General features: G+C 39.8%; 1 protein-coding gene across 9 annotated transcripts in view; it reads left to right on the forward strand.

The window, feature by feature from the left end:
• The window catches only part of ASCC3 (activating signal cointegrator 1 complex subunit 3), a 1,498,074-nt gene that overhangs the window by 41,351 nt on the left and 1,441,167 nt on the right, over nt 1–15,556 (forward strand). For 7 of the 9 annotated variants that reach the window (XM_029595363.1, XM_029595357.1, XM_029595354.1 and 4 more), the window contains one exon: nt 12,320–12,469. In XM_029595363.1, coding sequence (XP_029451223.1) covers nt 12,380–12,469 — 90 coding nt within the window. In that variant the 5' untranslated portion in view covers nt 12,320–12,379. Of the gene's footprint in view, nt 1–11,903; nt 11,928–12,319; nt 12,470–15,556 lie in introns of those variants that run through there. The other 2 variants (XM_029595361.1, XM_029595362.1) reach the window with 2 other exon arrangements.

The raw sequence follows: 15,556 nt of genomic DNA on the forward strand, positions 1-15,556 counted from the left end.
ATGGCTGTGCCTTGCCTATCAAATGAATACAAATTATGAAATATTCAAACATTTTAGATTAGACTGTTCCATTCGATCTTACTATTAAGACCAACGGGCTCTTCTGCACATAAATTGAAAATCCATTGATGCATCCAGGTCTCCCATGCCTACACAATTGGATAATAGCTGCCAACTCTTAGCTAAGTGGGATACCCTCCCTGCGATAAAAAAAAACCTAAAACCCCCCCCCCAAGATTTATTTATAGTGCTCATCATACTTTCTGGTAAATCCTAGGAATCAATACTGATTCCATCGCAGGGAATCAAATTTGTTGAGGTATGGAACATTTTTCCCTGTTAGCTCAAGCAAGCAATCTCAAATTCCTTGCTTAAGCATTACCAGATGTTCGTTGATCCTAGAACACATGGAGAAGTTCATTTATATTGTTCCTCCATCCTGATGTTGCATGCGTCATCTGTAATGAAGTGTTCCGTTACAAAGGTACCAACTAATCCACTATCTTGGGAATTTCCAGTCAAATAGACTGGAAACTACACAGGTGCTTGGGTCCTGACAACTTCAAGATAAAGTTCCACTTAGGTTACTTTTTCACCAAGTAGTGGTGATAACACATCTCAAGAAAAAAAATTGATCTCTTAGTGTGTCAATTTTGAATCAAGTTTCTAGTCTTAGGAGCAATCAGGTATACTCTTAACAGTTCTCATTAAGCAAAGAAAGAGCCCCCAAGGACGTCATTCTTGGCCAAGAAGGATATGGATGTAGGACAGGGCATGCACACATCAAGCTGTCCTGTATTCTACTTGATGTGTGCAAGCCCTGCACACCAACATGAGTGAATAACCTAAGCAAAGTTTTCTGAACTCTTAAGTGGTCACTCCAGTGATTTGCAATAGACTTCTGGCGATTTCTACTGATCATAGTCCCATCAGTAAAAAAAACCCCAGAAACATGATAAACCTTTGCTCCATTTTTCCAAGTCATTTGGCTGAATGCCAAAACAATTCAGAATCTGCTTGTACATCGGGCCTGTCGAATTTTGATGGCTCTCAGGTGACCCAAGCAGACTTATTTTGAAATCTAGATACAGCTATTCTGTAATCCTATGATTCCTCTGTGACTAAGATACATCCTTGTTTCATGATGAAAGAAGTCTCTTGCTATCCAAATCTGCCATCCCTCAACTTGACAGCTGACAGATTGGAAGCTCAACCTTCGCAGATCTGTCCTCACCTAAACATTTCGAGACATACAACTTTCTATAACAAACTTATTACTTAGAAGAGCTTTCTGTCTTAAATGAGGATTAGTCCTCTTTATGAAGTAATATAATGCTTTGCATCCATCCATTTGATATATACCTACACATCTGCCAACCTGCTTATTCCTTCTTTCTGAACCAGGTCTTGCCATTTCAAGAGTAAGAATTAATTTCAGTGCCATAACTGCTTATGTCTGAATTTTAGATTGTTGTGTTTGGATTCACATTAAGCCAATCTCAAGCCAAGCTGATATCTAATTTTGTGAAAGGATTATGGCATATTAAACCTCTAGTAATTATACCACCTGTTTCATTACACCTAAATGTTGTACTTTGTTGTTTATTAAATCACAGTTTCGATTCTATTTAAGTTTTTCATTTAACCTCTGTTTCAGCTCAATTCAACCTGCTTATTGATGGAAAAGGCAAGTTTGCTTACCGTAAATAATGCTGTCAGATAAGATGATTTAGCCATGAAGTATCCACCCACTTCTCCGAAGAGCAAGATTTAGCTATGAGGTAGACTGAGGAGGCTCACAAGACAGAACCCACATGGAACTCCTCACGGGCTCAGTAAAATAAAAGCTCTACTAACTGAGAAAGGGGTCTGTTTGTTGCCTTATGACATCACCCACATGTAATGGCTAATTCATTCTGCTATCTAGGGAAATCATTTATGGTTAGCAAATATGCTTTATTTGATTTGTCTGCCCACCCAGCAGGCTCAGGTAGAGTTGCCAACTTTCAACTGTCATATTTTCAAACAACTGGAGATGCTGTTTAATATCTTCACCGAGTCAACTTTTATTGCCGTTCTTCACCATTAGAAAAACACAGAAACATATTTGTGCTGTTGAGTGCAGGATTCACCTGTAGAGCTAAGGGGATCATCAGAAACAAAACAAATACACACCAGATATGTTCTAAATTAAAAATAATTTAATTAGAGTCCTGAAATAAGTATCAGCAGAAACAGAAAAACTCAGTACAACGGTTAAGAAAATTTACAGAAGTCTCCAATCCAAAAGGTTGTCATTCACTATCTTATGCTGTTTGAGTACAGTCAAATAGAAGAATAGTTTTCCCACTCTCATGAAAACTCCTTTCTTCATCAGGACCAGATGAAAGGCAAAAAATCCTCCATCTGTATTCCAGTCACTGGCTGCATACTTTCCCAGTTAGAGCCTTTTCCTATAGGAATAGGGTTCCTTACATTCCTGGATGGCTTTTCACCCTTATCAGAGAGAGAGAGAAATGCCCCTTCAGTGGAATTTAGATGCCCAAAGCAAAGCATCCCCCCACCTCACCCAAACCTGCCTCTCCCCAAACTCTCTGTGAGATGTCTTTCACCTATAATCCAAAATCAGAACTCCTCTGACTCCAGAACATGCTCCAACTATCCCCCTATGATTCATAGTTGCTTAATGTACCCTCTAGCGCACTAATCCACCCTTTCAAAAGTGGACCCTCTTATCACTCATTTTATACGTGAACCTCTTGTTGCTGGAAAATTCTTACTGTTAAGGAATAGCCCTATACAATCATCCACCACCCTGTGGTCGCTCGGAAGTGGCCATCAGTTGGGAAACAGCCAGGAGTACAAAAAGGAAGCCAGATCTGGTTGCTTCAACACAAATAGTTTATAAGCACAAACCAAAATATAGCATAGAGGCTGCTTACCTTAGCAGTCTCACAGCAATCAAGTATAAGCAGTTCTTGCACAGGCTGACTTCCTGCCCTCTCCCTGGGGCCTTCCCAGCCTTCTGGACCCTGTCTTCTTATCCAAGGCTGCAGGGGGGTCCTCCCTGGCCTACAATCCTTTGATGTGATGGTTCTTAAGGAGGAGAGGGCCAGATAGCTATGGCCAGTCCTTTAATGTGTTCGGAAAGAGTTTCTTGTATACTCCCTAACCTACCCTTTCTGTGAAGGAATATTTTGATGAAATTCCTGTGTCTACACCCTGGACCCTCATTATGTGACTAGTTCTGGAACTTCCAAACTCTGAAACAGATTTGCTTTTAAACAGCCCAAGTGCCAAATTATTGTTTTCTAAAATTTTTTTAGGCCTCTTTTAAAATCATGGCCTGAAGTCTATGATGATCACACAATATAAATGTATCCAACACTTATTGAATATAGAGTAACTAACAATGAGCATACTGTATTGTATAAGCTTTAGCTGGAGAGCTAAAATCAGGATGGGGCTAAACATTTTAATCCCCTCTCTTTTCCATACACTCCATCAAAAATCTGTACATTAAAAAAAAATTCAGGACATTTGGCAACTCTAGGCTGAGTGGAGAACATAAGGTATCCGCTGGTGGATTGTGATTGGCATGTCTAAGGTCGTTGGCCCCTGTGGACCACAACAGGAAGGGGTGATGGTTCAGGATTCATCCATGGCAAACTATATTAGGAGTAGGGTTGGCACTTCTCAGCAAGACCACTAAGTTGTTTTTTGTTTTTTTTTTTTACCTTTCAAAAAGTGGATTCTGTACTGAGAGGATATGCTTGCAGTTCCTTCGGTTTAGTTAATATCTCTCCTAGGAAATAACGGTGACTTTATAGAATTGTGGAGGTTCCCTTTGATTTACATAAGTTGCCCCAAGAATTAAAGCTTGTATATTCATTTGTATTCTTAGCCCTTTTTGCAGTGAGTGCCTTTTATGTAAAGGGAAAACCAGAATCATGGGCATCCTATACACACTGTAATTTTCAGTACTTCCAAATTCTTGTGACCAGCAGTAATATTCATGGTCTGTCAATTAAAATGTTAGGATTAGGTTTTTATTTTTAATTATCTTTATGTAGTTTCCCTACATTTTCCTTGACCCTTTGGGAGGAGATGTGCTAGCAAGAGGGCCATAATTTTATTTACCAATTAGACAAAATTATTCAAAGTTGTTAAATCACAAGAGGAATATAAGAAACTGCAAGAGGACATTATAGAACTGGGAAATTGTGCATGCAAAAAAATGTAATGTGAACAAGACAAAGTGTTGCATTTAGGGAAGAGTAAATCAAATTATAGGTACACAATGCAAGGTACCATATTGGGTGTTTCCACCCAGGAAAAGGATCTAGGCATCATTGTTGATAATACTTTGAAATCTTCTGCTCGATGTGCAGCAGCCAGGAGAGCAAACAGAACGCTAGGAATTATTAGGAAAGGAAATGAGAATAAAACTGAGAATATCATAATGCCTCCATTGCTGCATGGTGCAACCTCATGTTGAATATTGTATGTAGTTCTGGTAACCACATCTCAAAAAAGGTATAGCAAAATTAGAAGTGTTACAGAAAAGGATGACCAAAATGATAAAGGAGATGGAGCAATTCCCCTATGAGGAAAGGCTTAGGACTCTTCAGCTTGGAGTAAACAGCTGAGGGGGAGATAAGATAGAGGTCTGTAAAATAATGAGTGGAATGGAAAGAGTAAATGTGAATCAGTTGTTAAATCTTTCAAAAAGTAAGACTAGGAGTACCAAGTTATCAAGATGTACATTTAAAACTAATAAGAAAATATTTGTTTACTCAGTGCATAATTAAGTTCTGGAATTCCTTGCCACAGGATGAAAACTGTTAATGTAGCTGTGTTTAAAAAAGGTTTGGACAAGTTCCTGGAGGAAAAGGCCATAAACCATTATTAAGGTGGAGTTGCAAAAATCCACTGCTTATCCCAGAGATAAGCAGCATGGAATCTATCGATCTTTTGGGCTCCTGCCAGGTACTTGTGACCTGGCTTGGCCACTGTTGGAAATAGGATGTTGCGTGTGATAGACTTTTGGTTTGACCCAGTATGGTAAATCTTGTTATGGATCCAGTTGGGTTTGAGTGTGATGAGTCACAAGTGACATCACTCTGTATGAACCAAAAAAAACAAACAAACCCCTTCCATTCATGTGGTTTCCATTACTCTTGTAAATATAGCTGCTCCTAGGATCCAGGATAATTGCAGATTTTAATGTCTTAAACAAAAGATTTAAATTCACTTTGTGTGCATTTGAAATGTTGTGTAGGCCCAGCAAACCAGCACACCAATCTAAACTTGGCTTATTTTCTTGTGCTGTGCCATGCTGCTTTTAGACTGGTATCTGTTTTTACATTATGTCATTTATAAAACATTAAATCCAAGAGATGTCTTTCAGGTTCCATCCTATCCCATCCCTCCTGAGGAAAATTTCATTGAAATACTTTTTATTTTTTTGGAAAAACAAAGCCATGACTCCGAGTGCTAGTTCTGTTTTTATTAACCGGTTTTATTTTTTTTCCCCCAATGTTGAGGTTGCTGCCTGTGCTTCTGGTGGTTGATTTTGTTTATATTGTGTGTGTGTGTGCTAAAAGCATGACACAGGGAACAGAATGGGCTCTAGCGAATTATACATAGTTTTCTGGCCGGATGCAAATTGTCTGGTGGGATTAGAGGCGGGTGTGAACACACAAACTCGTTAAAGCTTCCCTCTTCCTTACAGTCCTTTCCCTGCGCTCCCTACCCACCCCCAGTTCCTTTACCAGTCTTGAAATGGCACAGACACACCCATGCTACTGGTGTTGCATAGCAGAAGAGTTGGCTCTTTCTTGAGTAATGCTTTGTTTGCTGGTGCTGTTGGGACGCAGCAGGAAGTAATAGTATAGAGTAGCTGTCCACATCTACTCATTTCATGCTGTGTTCCTGTGCCTTCAAGAGAGAAAAGCAGAGAAGACTCTAAGCATGAGCAATTTTTATGAAATAATTTAGCAATTTAAAAAAATATATTGTGCTGGTTCACAGTCCCCATGTGTGGAGCAGTCACCTGGTGACCCTGTGGGGCAGATTTCCGCCCAAGGAACAAACCACCTACAGGGCCAGTAACAATTATGGCAATTAAACAAAAAAGAACATCATTTTACTTTAATATGTAGCATATCATGATGATGGATTAATTGGCGCACTTGGATGTTGTATGCTGCCGATTTGGAAACCTGCACTTCTTGTGCTGTGGGGAAGGTGAAAACAAAGCAAACTTTGCATACACTACTCATTTATTTATTCAGCTGAGTGGTAAACTGAATCATCTCAGATGTACTGAAAAAGGAGGCTGCATGCTGGGCTCTGATTTATTCAGCTCTGGATTGAAACTGACAATGAGAAGGGTAACTCGGAATACAATGTGATTGATTACTTAATGATATCTGTAATTAAACGAGCAGACAAAAGGCATTAGCAGTGCTATCCTTTTACTTCCAAGGTATTTAGTGAAAAGGGAGTTTTGTATATGATATTATCCCGATTTAATCCTGTTACTTTAATTTGATTTTGGAATTGCAATGTTTAAGGAATGATTGCTGCAGTTTACATTGCATTAATCAGCTATGGCCACTTGCCAGTCAAACATTTGTCCCTTTTGTGTTGCTAAAGAGCTACATTATTGCACCTTTTCTTATTGGGGAAACTGATTCTGTCAGACTTTATGAATCTTGTTAGTAAGCTTTAATGAAAGCCGAAGTTAAGTATAACTAGTGTACTATTTCAAGTTAAAAGGGGTTTTAGATGTGCTTGCTGGCTGGTTATGGATTTATCATTCCATGTCTGGCACTGCTTTCTGCCTTTGGCTCCTTGTAAGACCTAAGTGATGTGAGTTTCGGTGGTTTCAGTTCAGACCCTGATGACGATAACTCTATAATTCATGTTTACCTTGGCATGGTCTGAGATTGATTATCCACATCTTGGCATGAAGAGATCGTTCCCACCAGCTCCCTCTTCCCAAAGCTCTGTTTGTTGTTTCCAGTAGCAAAGGCCATGGAAACAACAGCTGATCCGTAATGAGAAGAGACAACATCTGAGGCTGTTGGCATGCTGTCCATATTAATATTAGTATCACTATCCAGCTATACTGAGGGAATTATTGCATCAGTTTCATTGAAGCCAAACTGTTCCTCTGCACTACCCTGCACTATAGGTAGGATTCTGTACAAACTAGAACATTTGTGTGACAAGATGCATGATGATCTCTCTCACAATCCCATACAATCTGCATTATAGATTCAGTCTATCTTCTATCTAAATACCCAAGTTTGTACCAGATGCATTTTGATGTTGGCAGGAGCTATGCTAGCTATGGTCAGAATTTGTTGCAGATCCCTGGATTACCTTCACAGTGATCAGATCTTTATTCAAATACTGATGTTAAAAGCCTTATTGAATCAGTAGAAACCAGAGTAATCTAACAGGATATGTTAAAATTTGTCTCCTATTTGGTCTTTTAAAATCAGAAAGACCAGGCAAGTCACATATTTGAACCAAATCTGACTTCACATATCTCTCTATATATTTAGTTTAATATATTTGGTTATATTGCAATTTATAATATCACAGTGTATGTACTTTAAATATTATGAAAATTATGTAAAATTAACCAATAGTTATACACACAAAATACTCAAATCAAAACCAAACATGCTACAACTAATACATTTCAATTAAATCATTCCTAAAATAAAACCATAACATGTATAAAACAAAAAATAGAACATATTAAAACATTATTAAAATAACCAAGGAATATAATAAAAATAGAACTAACCTTCAAAACTAACAGCACTTCTTATCCCACAGTGAATTCACATATCACCAGATGTTTGAAAAGCTTTCCTAAATAGCCATGTATATACCACTACAATATTTGCAATAATTCCCTTCTCTCAATTCACATGAAAGAGGATTTCAAAGACATGGGGCTAAATAACTGAAGGAGGTATGGCAAGTAAAATCAATCTGATCTTGGACAGCGGAGGAACAGAAAATTAAATTAGCTGGGATGGACACAGAGTCCAACCAGGAATGTATGGAATTAATGAGTTGGCTGAATTAGGGGTAGGCAACTCTGGTCCTGGAGTGCCACAAACAGATCTGGTTTTCAGGACATCCCCAATGAATATGCATGTGACAGATCTTCATAGAAGGGAGGCAATACATTCAAATCGCTATGCATATTCATTGTGCATAATATCCTGAAAATACACCTGTTTGTGGCACTCCAAGATCGAAGTTGCCTACACCAGCACTAAATAGGGACAGCCCCTGTAAAGAGACTTAGAAATTAAAGATACAATTTTAAACTTGATTCTAGACAATACTGGCACCAGTGCAACTTTAAAAGCAGAAGGCTTTCATGGTCATTTTTCTTAGCTCCCAATAACAGTAGCTGCTGTATTCTGCAGCAGCTGAATCTTTTTAATGCCACAACTGTGCAGCCCTGATAAAGGGAATTGCAGTAGTCAATTCTGTTTGTATTCATGGCATATGAAATCTTCTGAAGATCTTTAATGTCTAAAATAGACCATAATTTGTGCACATATCTTAAATGAAAGAAAGTCCTCAGAGAAGACAATTGATTCTGCATAGACAGTTTTGAATCAAGTTTGATGTCATGTGCTGTGATAGATTCTTTGGGGTAAATAGTAACCCTGCAATGTTAGGTAAAATATGTAGTGGACGATTCAATTTACTAATTCAAAGAGCTTCAGTATTTTGGGGGGGTTAACGTTTATGGTCTGTAAGCCAAATGAAAACAGCTTTTTAGGCATGCTTTTAAATTCAAGATTACATCTTTATTTGATGTCTATATAAACTACCAGGTGAATATCAGCATAAAAAGGCTGCTGCAATAAGCTGATCATTAAAAATTGTGCACTAGTTTCCAGTGCACATTTTAACGCTCAGGATAAGGTGTGTTCTTTTTTTTTCTTTTAACTCCCAATGCAGTAAGCTAATGTTATGCAAATGCATTGGGAGTTAAAAATGAGCAACAACTGAAAAATGTGCATTCGTCCTTGGTGCATTTTAACTCTGTAAAGTGAGGAGAGGCATCCTTGCACCACCTTCAGTGGAGCCAGTCTGCTGGCCGCAGATGCTGCTAGTCTGGAGCAGTAGCTGCCAGGTTTCGCCTCGCTGCTGCCTCTCCACTTCCTCTGCCCCCCTTGATTGTTATTTATCCAGCTAAGTAGCAGCGACCTGCACCAGATATCCAGATAAGTTCTGACTTTTCTGGTTAAGTGACAGCAGCTTGCCACTGGCCGGATACCTGGATAAGTCCATATTTATCCGGGTAAGTTGTGGTGGCTGCCGCCACTTACCCGAATAAGTCATCACTTATCCACAAAATGTATTGGTCAATTTTTTAAAATGATTCTCCTGTTTTTTTAACCAATTTCAGTGCCAGCACAGTAGCGCTGGAAACTTAACTCCATCTCTGACCTGGAGTTAAGTTTCCAGCGCTAAGAAAATGCAAGCCGGTCCAGCGCACTGCTTTGCATTGGGGAGGAATACTTAATTCCCTCATTTGCATGGTATTTCCATGTAAGAGCGTGAAATATTACTCCTATTTTAGAATGCTCGTTTTGTGAACATAAAACTTCTTACTGCATCGGCAGTAAAGCTTATGCTCACAAAATGAAAGTTGAATTGCAGGTACTGTGGTGCGTTGGCTGGAATGCACTTTTCTGCATCGGCATCAAAGGTAGCTATATTTATACCATAACCCTGAGTAAGAGTGGCGAGTGGTGTTAAATAGATGGTAAATAATACAGATGCCAAAATTGGTTCCCATAGAACAGAACATATCATCTTTCTTTCTGAAGATAAATTTTGGCCCCACTTTACTTGATTGGAGCGGTCTATATATAATTTCCCACTTCCAATCTATGAAACATTACTTAAGGATTTATTTCCTCAGAAAAAGATGGTAAGTGCATGGAACAGCCTCCCACTGGAAGTGGTGGGGCCAATATCGATCACAGAATTCAAGAAGATACGGGTGAAGAGCATGGTGGAAAGCAGGGGTATATACAGAGGTGAAGAAGATTTATGCCATGGCAGCAGGCAAGGGACTCAGCATGGATGGGAAATGCATAAATCTGTATTTCATAGAAGGCACTTTCACCAAGCAGCAAAATAAGCAGCTCTCTCAATTCAGAGTAGAAGAGGTCCCATTAACATTTAATTATGGTGATTTTATTTGTATTAAAAGAAACCACTACTCCCCAGCCTCATATCAAAGCACTCCATTCTAGAGCCTTCTTTCCACTGAAAAATGTGACCTTTTGTGCATTATTCATATCTTTTGAAATATTTGACTATTTCAATCATATCACCCAGTTTCCTCCTCTTCTCCAAGGTTGGTGAGTGGGAAGTGCATCTGGGGTGGGTGTGTATGTGTACGAGTGAATGGAATTTGGTGGGAGTGGGGAGAGAGGTTATTGATATCCATAATGACACCTAAGGCTTGGAGGTGGCTCCTAGACTTGGAACAGATTTGACCTTGTGTGTATATATTGTATAGATCTGTTTGTTTATATATCTATGTATGTATACGTATACACATAGATGCAAACTAATACACAGAGTTTGAAAAATCCATTTGCATGCCTTTTTGGAATGAGTGGATTTTTTTCAGTGGCTGGGGCATCACCTTCTGCCCTGATTGGGATGCTGGGGGAAGGATGAGGCTGTGCCTTCGGCCATTACTGGGATGACAGAGAGGGCTTGTGAGGAGAGGGGGAAGGAAAGGATTAGAGGAGAAGAGAAGGTGGGGAGAGGAGAGAGGGGACAGGACGTTAGGTGAGGAATGGAGAATATTAGTGTGGGGCCAGAGAAGAAATTCACTCCAAAATACATTTTTTTGGGGGGGGGGGGGGGGGCAAGAAGGAGTTGAGGCAGGAGTACATGGCAAGTAAGTCTAGGAAAAATGTTTCAAACCTTGCTGATAGAGCACCATTGCATGGGGCAGCACATGATTACAAGTTCTTTTCCAAAATCTAATTTTGAATATTAGAAGTTCAAGTGACTTGCTCAAGGTCACACCGTGAGTGATGGATAAGGGAATTTAGACAGCTTCTACAGGCCCCTTTTTAAGTGCTGTATCCATAATGAGAAGAGTATCTTTTACTGATGCAAGTTCTGTCTGCTTAGGTAGAACTTAGAGCTGCCTGTAATATATTTTTTGTTCTCTTTGTTTTAATGTTGCTTGTTACTGTACTAATGCACTGCAAACACTTCTTCCATATCATTGAACTGGAAACCCTATCTGTTTGCTGCCACGGGGAATCCTGCTAGCCCATGCAGCTCCTTTCCTGTAATTTTTTTTTTACTATTAATTACTTTATCATTCACTCCACTGTGACCTGGCAAACCGATGGGAAAAGTTGGAGAGGCTCTCAAGGGTTTCTTCTTTGAGACAGATATCCTACTGTTGTTGTTTATCATTTTTATAGCACTGCTGGATGTGTGCAGTGCTGTATAGATACACATAAGGGACAGTTCCTACTCTGTGGCGTTTATAATGTAGTCCAGACACAGAAAACAAGAGGTTTCAGGAAATGTATTTATTACAGTGACTATGGTTACAATTGAGAAGGCTAAGCGCCAGTATTGAAAAGCAGCCTCAAAAAGGTGGGATTTTAGATAAGACTTGAACATGACCCGAGAGAGCATGATGCAGCACTTCAGGAAGGGCGTTCCAGGCACATGGTACAGCAAGGTGGAATCAGAAGCTGGCAAAGAAGGAGAAGGGCACAATAAGGAGCAACTACCCCACTGAATGGCATTCACAGGAAAGGGGTGTAGGGGAGAATAAAGGGAGTAATGAGCTGAAGAGTAAAGGCGGATGGGGAGCCAGTGAAGTGGTTGTAAGGACACTGGAGGAGGATATATATTGCTGTTGCTGGGTTTTGAATAGATGGTGTGGAGAGAAAGGGTTTAGTGGGAGACCTGTAAGTAGTAGGCTGCGGTAGACTAAGGGGGAGATGAGTGGAAAATAATTTTGGTAGTGTGTGCAGAAAGAAAGGGATTGTTTCTGGCGATGTAGAAACATGCTACCACCCTTTTGTTGATTCGTAACTGGTGGGAGATGCAATTAATATGCTCGAGGTTTACTGCATTACCTTCCCATGCCACCTAGTCAAAAATGAATAGAGCAATTGTTTTACCTATCGGCTGCCTCTGTTCTCCCTGGTAGCCTTTTCCTGTCTTGTTTTATGTACTTATTAATCTGTTTTCTGTTTGTGTCTTCCCTTTTCAGGTTTTGTGAGTGGAAGCAGGATCTCCTTTTTCATCCTATGGATCCCTGAATGAGTGGCAGATGGCTTTACCTCGCCTTACAGGAGCTTTACGCTCCTTTTCAAATGTTGCCAAACAGAATGATTACAGTGGGGAGCCAGCTGATTTAATGGTAATGTGGCTTGCATTTGATACCTTCCAAAAATGTCATGCTTGTGTAAGCAGGGGAAGTGTGCATGCCACTGACCACAATTTTTAGAAGTTTCTCACACACTAAGCCAGTGACAGAAATTTCTCATTTGTTAATTAAGGTGGCATTATACCAAATAAAAACTGACCTCATGTTGGCTGTATCACGTTCCCTTTTCATTTTATTCCTAGATGTTTCTCTTTTCTCCCAATTTACTTTTTCTTCTTTCTTATCCACATTGTAAAAAAAAAAAAAAAAAAGATATCCATCGGATGTAGTGGCTGCATCATAAGTCCTCACAAATCTTTCTGCTGTATGCTTATATTCCTTGTTCCTCTTTTTTTTTTTTTTTTTTTTTAATTTATTCTTTATTAAGTTTTTTTAAATCATTACAAAGAAAACTTTGCACAGAAAAACTGTAACATCATTGTCGAAATAATAACAATTTTGAGGCATCATCTAGTATTTAGACCACAAACATTTGAAAAATAAAATAAATAGAGGAGAACAAGAATCTTGGGAGTTGCACAAAAGATATATCAATAGATATCTAGTCAAGAAAATAAGTCACACTTCAAAATATTTACCTCAATTACATATAATCTGGATATCTAGCCCGTACCCTGGTTAGGAGAGGAGGTTGTAAAGGCCGCCTTTCTAGAGTCTATGAATACTCTAAGTTGTTCCGGGGCGTAAAAAATATAAACATCTCTATTCAAAGTAACCACCCCTTTGCAGGGGTATCTTAGCAGTAACTTTGCCCCCATTGTATTCACTTCTTGTCTCATAGAAAGGAAGGCCTTTCTCCTTTCCTGTGTTGTTTTTGATAGGTCTGGGAATATTTGGACTTTTTGACCCATAAAATTTTCATTAATATGTTGAAAATAACACTTCATAAACAAGCTAACTTCCATTTCTGTAACAAAGGATATCAGTAATGTCGCCCTTTCATAAATTTCTGTGGAGGATTCTAATAATTCTGTCAAGTTATTTAAATCTACTTGTGGTGGATTGCCTTCTCTACTTCTATTAAATGGGAGAAAATAACTTTTACTTATACATGGAATCTGATCAGTTGGAATCTTCAAGACTTCTAATATATATCTCCTTAAAGTTATTCGGGGAGATTCCCCTATTACTTTTGGGAAATTCAAAAGTCTTAAGTTCAACCTTCTAAGTCTATTCTCGATGAATTCCACTCTTCTGTTAGTTATTTGTTTGTCTTGTATTAACACTTGACATACATTCTGAGACTATTTTACAGCATTTTGTAATTCCACAATCTTGCTTGAGTTTTCATTTATTCTTTCATCTTGTTCCTGGGCTACTTTATCCAATTTCTCAGACATTGAATTTAGCTGCCTCGTAAGCCCTTGAAACCGTGGGCCATATGAGGCTACTAATTCCCAGAGAGAATCTAACGTCACCGGGCCTTCTTTAATTGGTTCAATCACCGCAACTACTCCTTGTGCCCCTAGCAGGTCTTCATCTATTTTAGATCCACCAGATATTAATTGTGGTCTTTCTCTCCCTTGACTAAGGTTTTGCGTTATAGGGGACATTCCATAGTGCAAGTATTGAACTTCCATGCTCACTTGTTGTACCCAGTTCCTGATTCACTGCGTCCACACCCTCTAATTTGTTCACTGGACTCATCGGTACTGTGTTCAAATTTGTGGTCACAAGCGTTGGAGACCGTCCTGGAGCTAATGGTATCCTCAGATCTGGTGGGCTCAATGTTGTTTCCCCGGACAAACGCGATGCTCCCAACAGCGCTTCATCAATGGAGATTTTAGCTCCACCTTCTTGGTAAATAGCAGTGAGTTGGGGAATGTTTTTTTGCCCGGATGGGAGAGGGGGTGTTGAGGGAAACACCCTCACTCGACCTTTTCTCTTTGGAGGCATTGATATTATTTACCTTCCTCGATCCTCGGGCAAGCCAACCCACTGAAACAGTGTAACTTCTTAAAGTTAATCTCCTCTATGGCAGCTGAAATAACGGACGAGAGATCCTCGCCTACTCCGTCTATTCCGGACTAAGTCGGACAAAGCCGCGCGCGCTGGCGGTGGTGGCGTGCCGCTCTTGCGCAGCTTTTATGGCGCGTGGACCCCGCCTGATGACGTCGTCAGGGCCGAGCGAAGGAGGTAAAGATGGTATTGGCTAGGGGTTCCTCACCAAATGTCTCTCGATCCAGGCTTCAGCTGCGAATACACCTCGCTCTCGCGCCGCTTTTATGGCGCGTGGGCCCCGCCTGATGACGTCGTCAGGGCCGAGCGAAGGAGGTAAAGACGGTATTGGCTAGGGGTTCCTCACCAAATGTCTCTCGATCCAGGCTTCAGCTGCCCCTTGTTCCTCTTTTAGCCCTGCATAAGATTGTTACAAGTCCACACAACAGCATCCAGGTATATTAAGATTCATACACTTTGCCCAGAATGCTTGTGGTCAGTTTCTTATATAGGCAATCTCCCAGCGCATAGAAACAAGAACTGTGCACCCACCTTCACTTACTTCCTCAGTCAATTCTTCAGCCACCTTGTCTGGCAACAGTTGCATGCCATTACCTGAGGTGTATATTTAGTATTGCTCTGAATTGTATAAGAGTTGTCCAAAGATGAAATAAGTGTGTATATTCGTGTGTGTGTGTGTGTATATATCTATATTACAGTATATAAAAAACCACACACATTTTTATGCAAACCATCAACTTAAAATATCTATTTTTCTTTAAAGGAAATGGCACAGGAGTGTTTGAGGTGGTAGAAGCAGTGGAAAAATAACCCTTGCTGTAGTTACACGATGTTAGGTTCCATATTAGGAGCTACCACCCAGGAAAGGGATCTAGGCGTCATGGTGGACAATACATTGAAATCGTTGGCTCAGTGTGTGCTGCGGCAGTCAAAAAAGCAAACAATGTTAGGAATTATTAGGAAGGGAATGGTTAATAGAACGGAAAATGTCATAATGCCTCTGTATTGCTCCATGGTGAGATTGCACCTTGAATACTGTGTGCAATCCTGGTCGCTGCATCTCAAAAAAAGATATATATCTGATGGAGAAGGTACAGAGAA

The sequence above is a fragment of the Rhinatrema bivittatum genome, chromosome 3, assembly GCF_901001135.1.
Source record: "Rhinatrema bivittatum chromosome 3, aRhiBiv1.1, whole genome shotgun sequence".
Lineage (NCBI taxonomy): Eukaryota > Metazoa > Chordata > Amphibia > Gymnophiona > Rhinatrematidae > Rhinatrema > Rhinatrema bivittatum.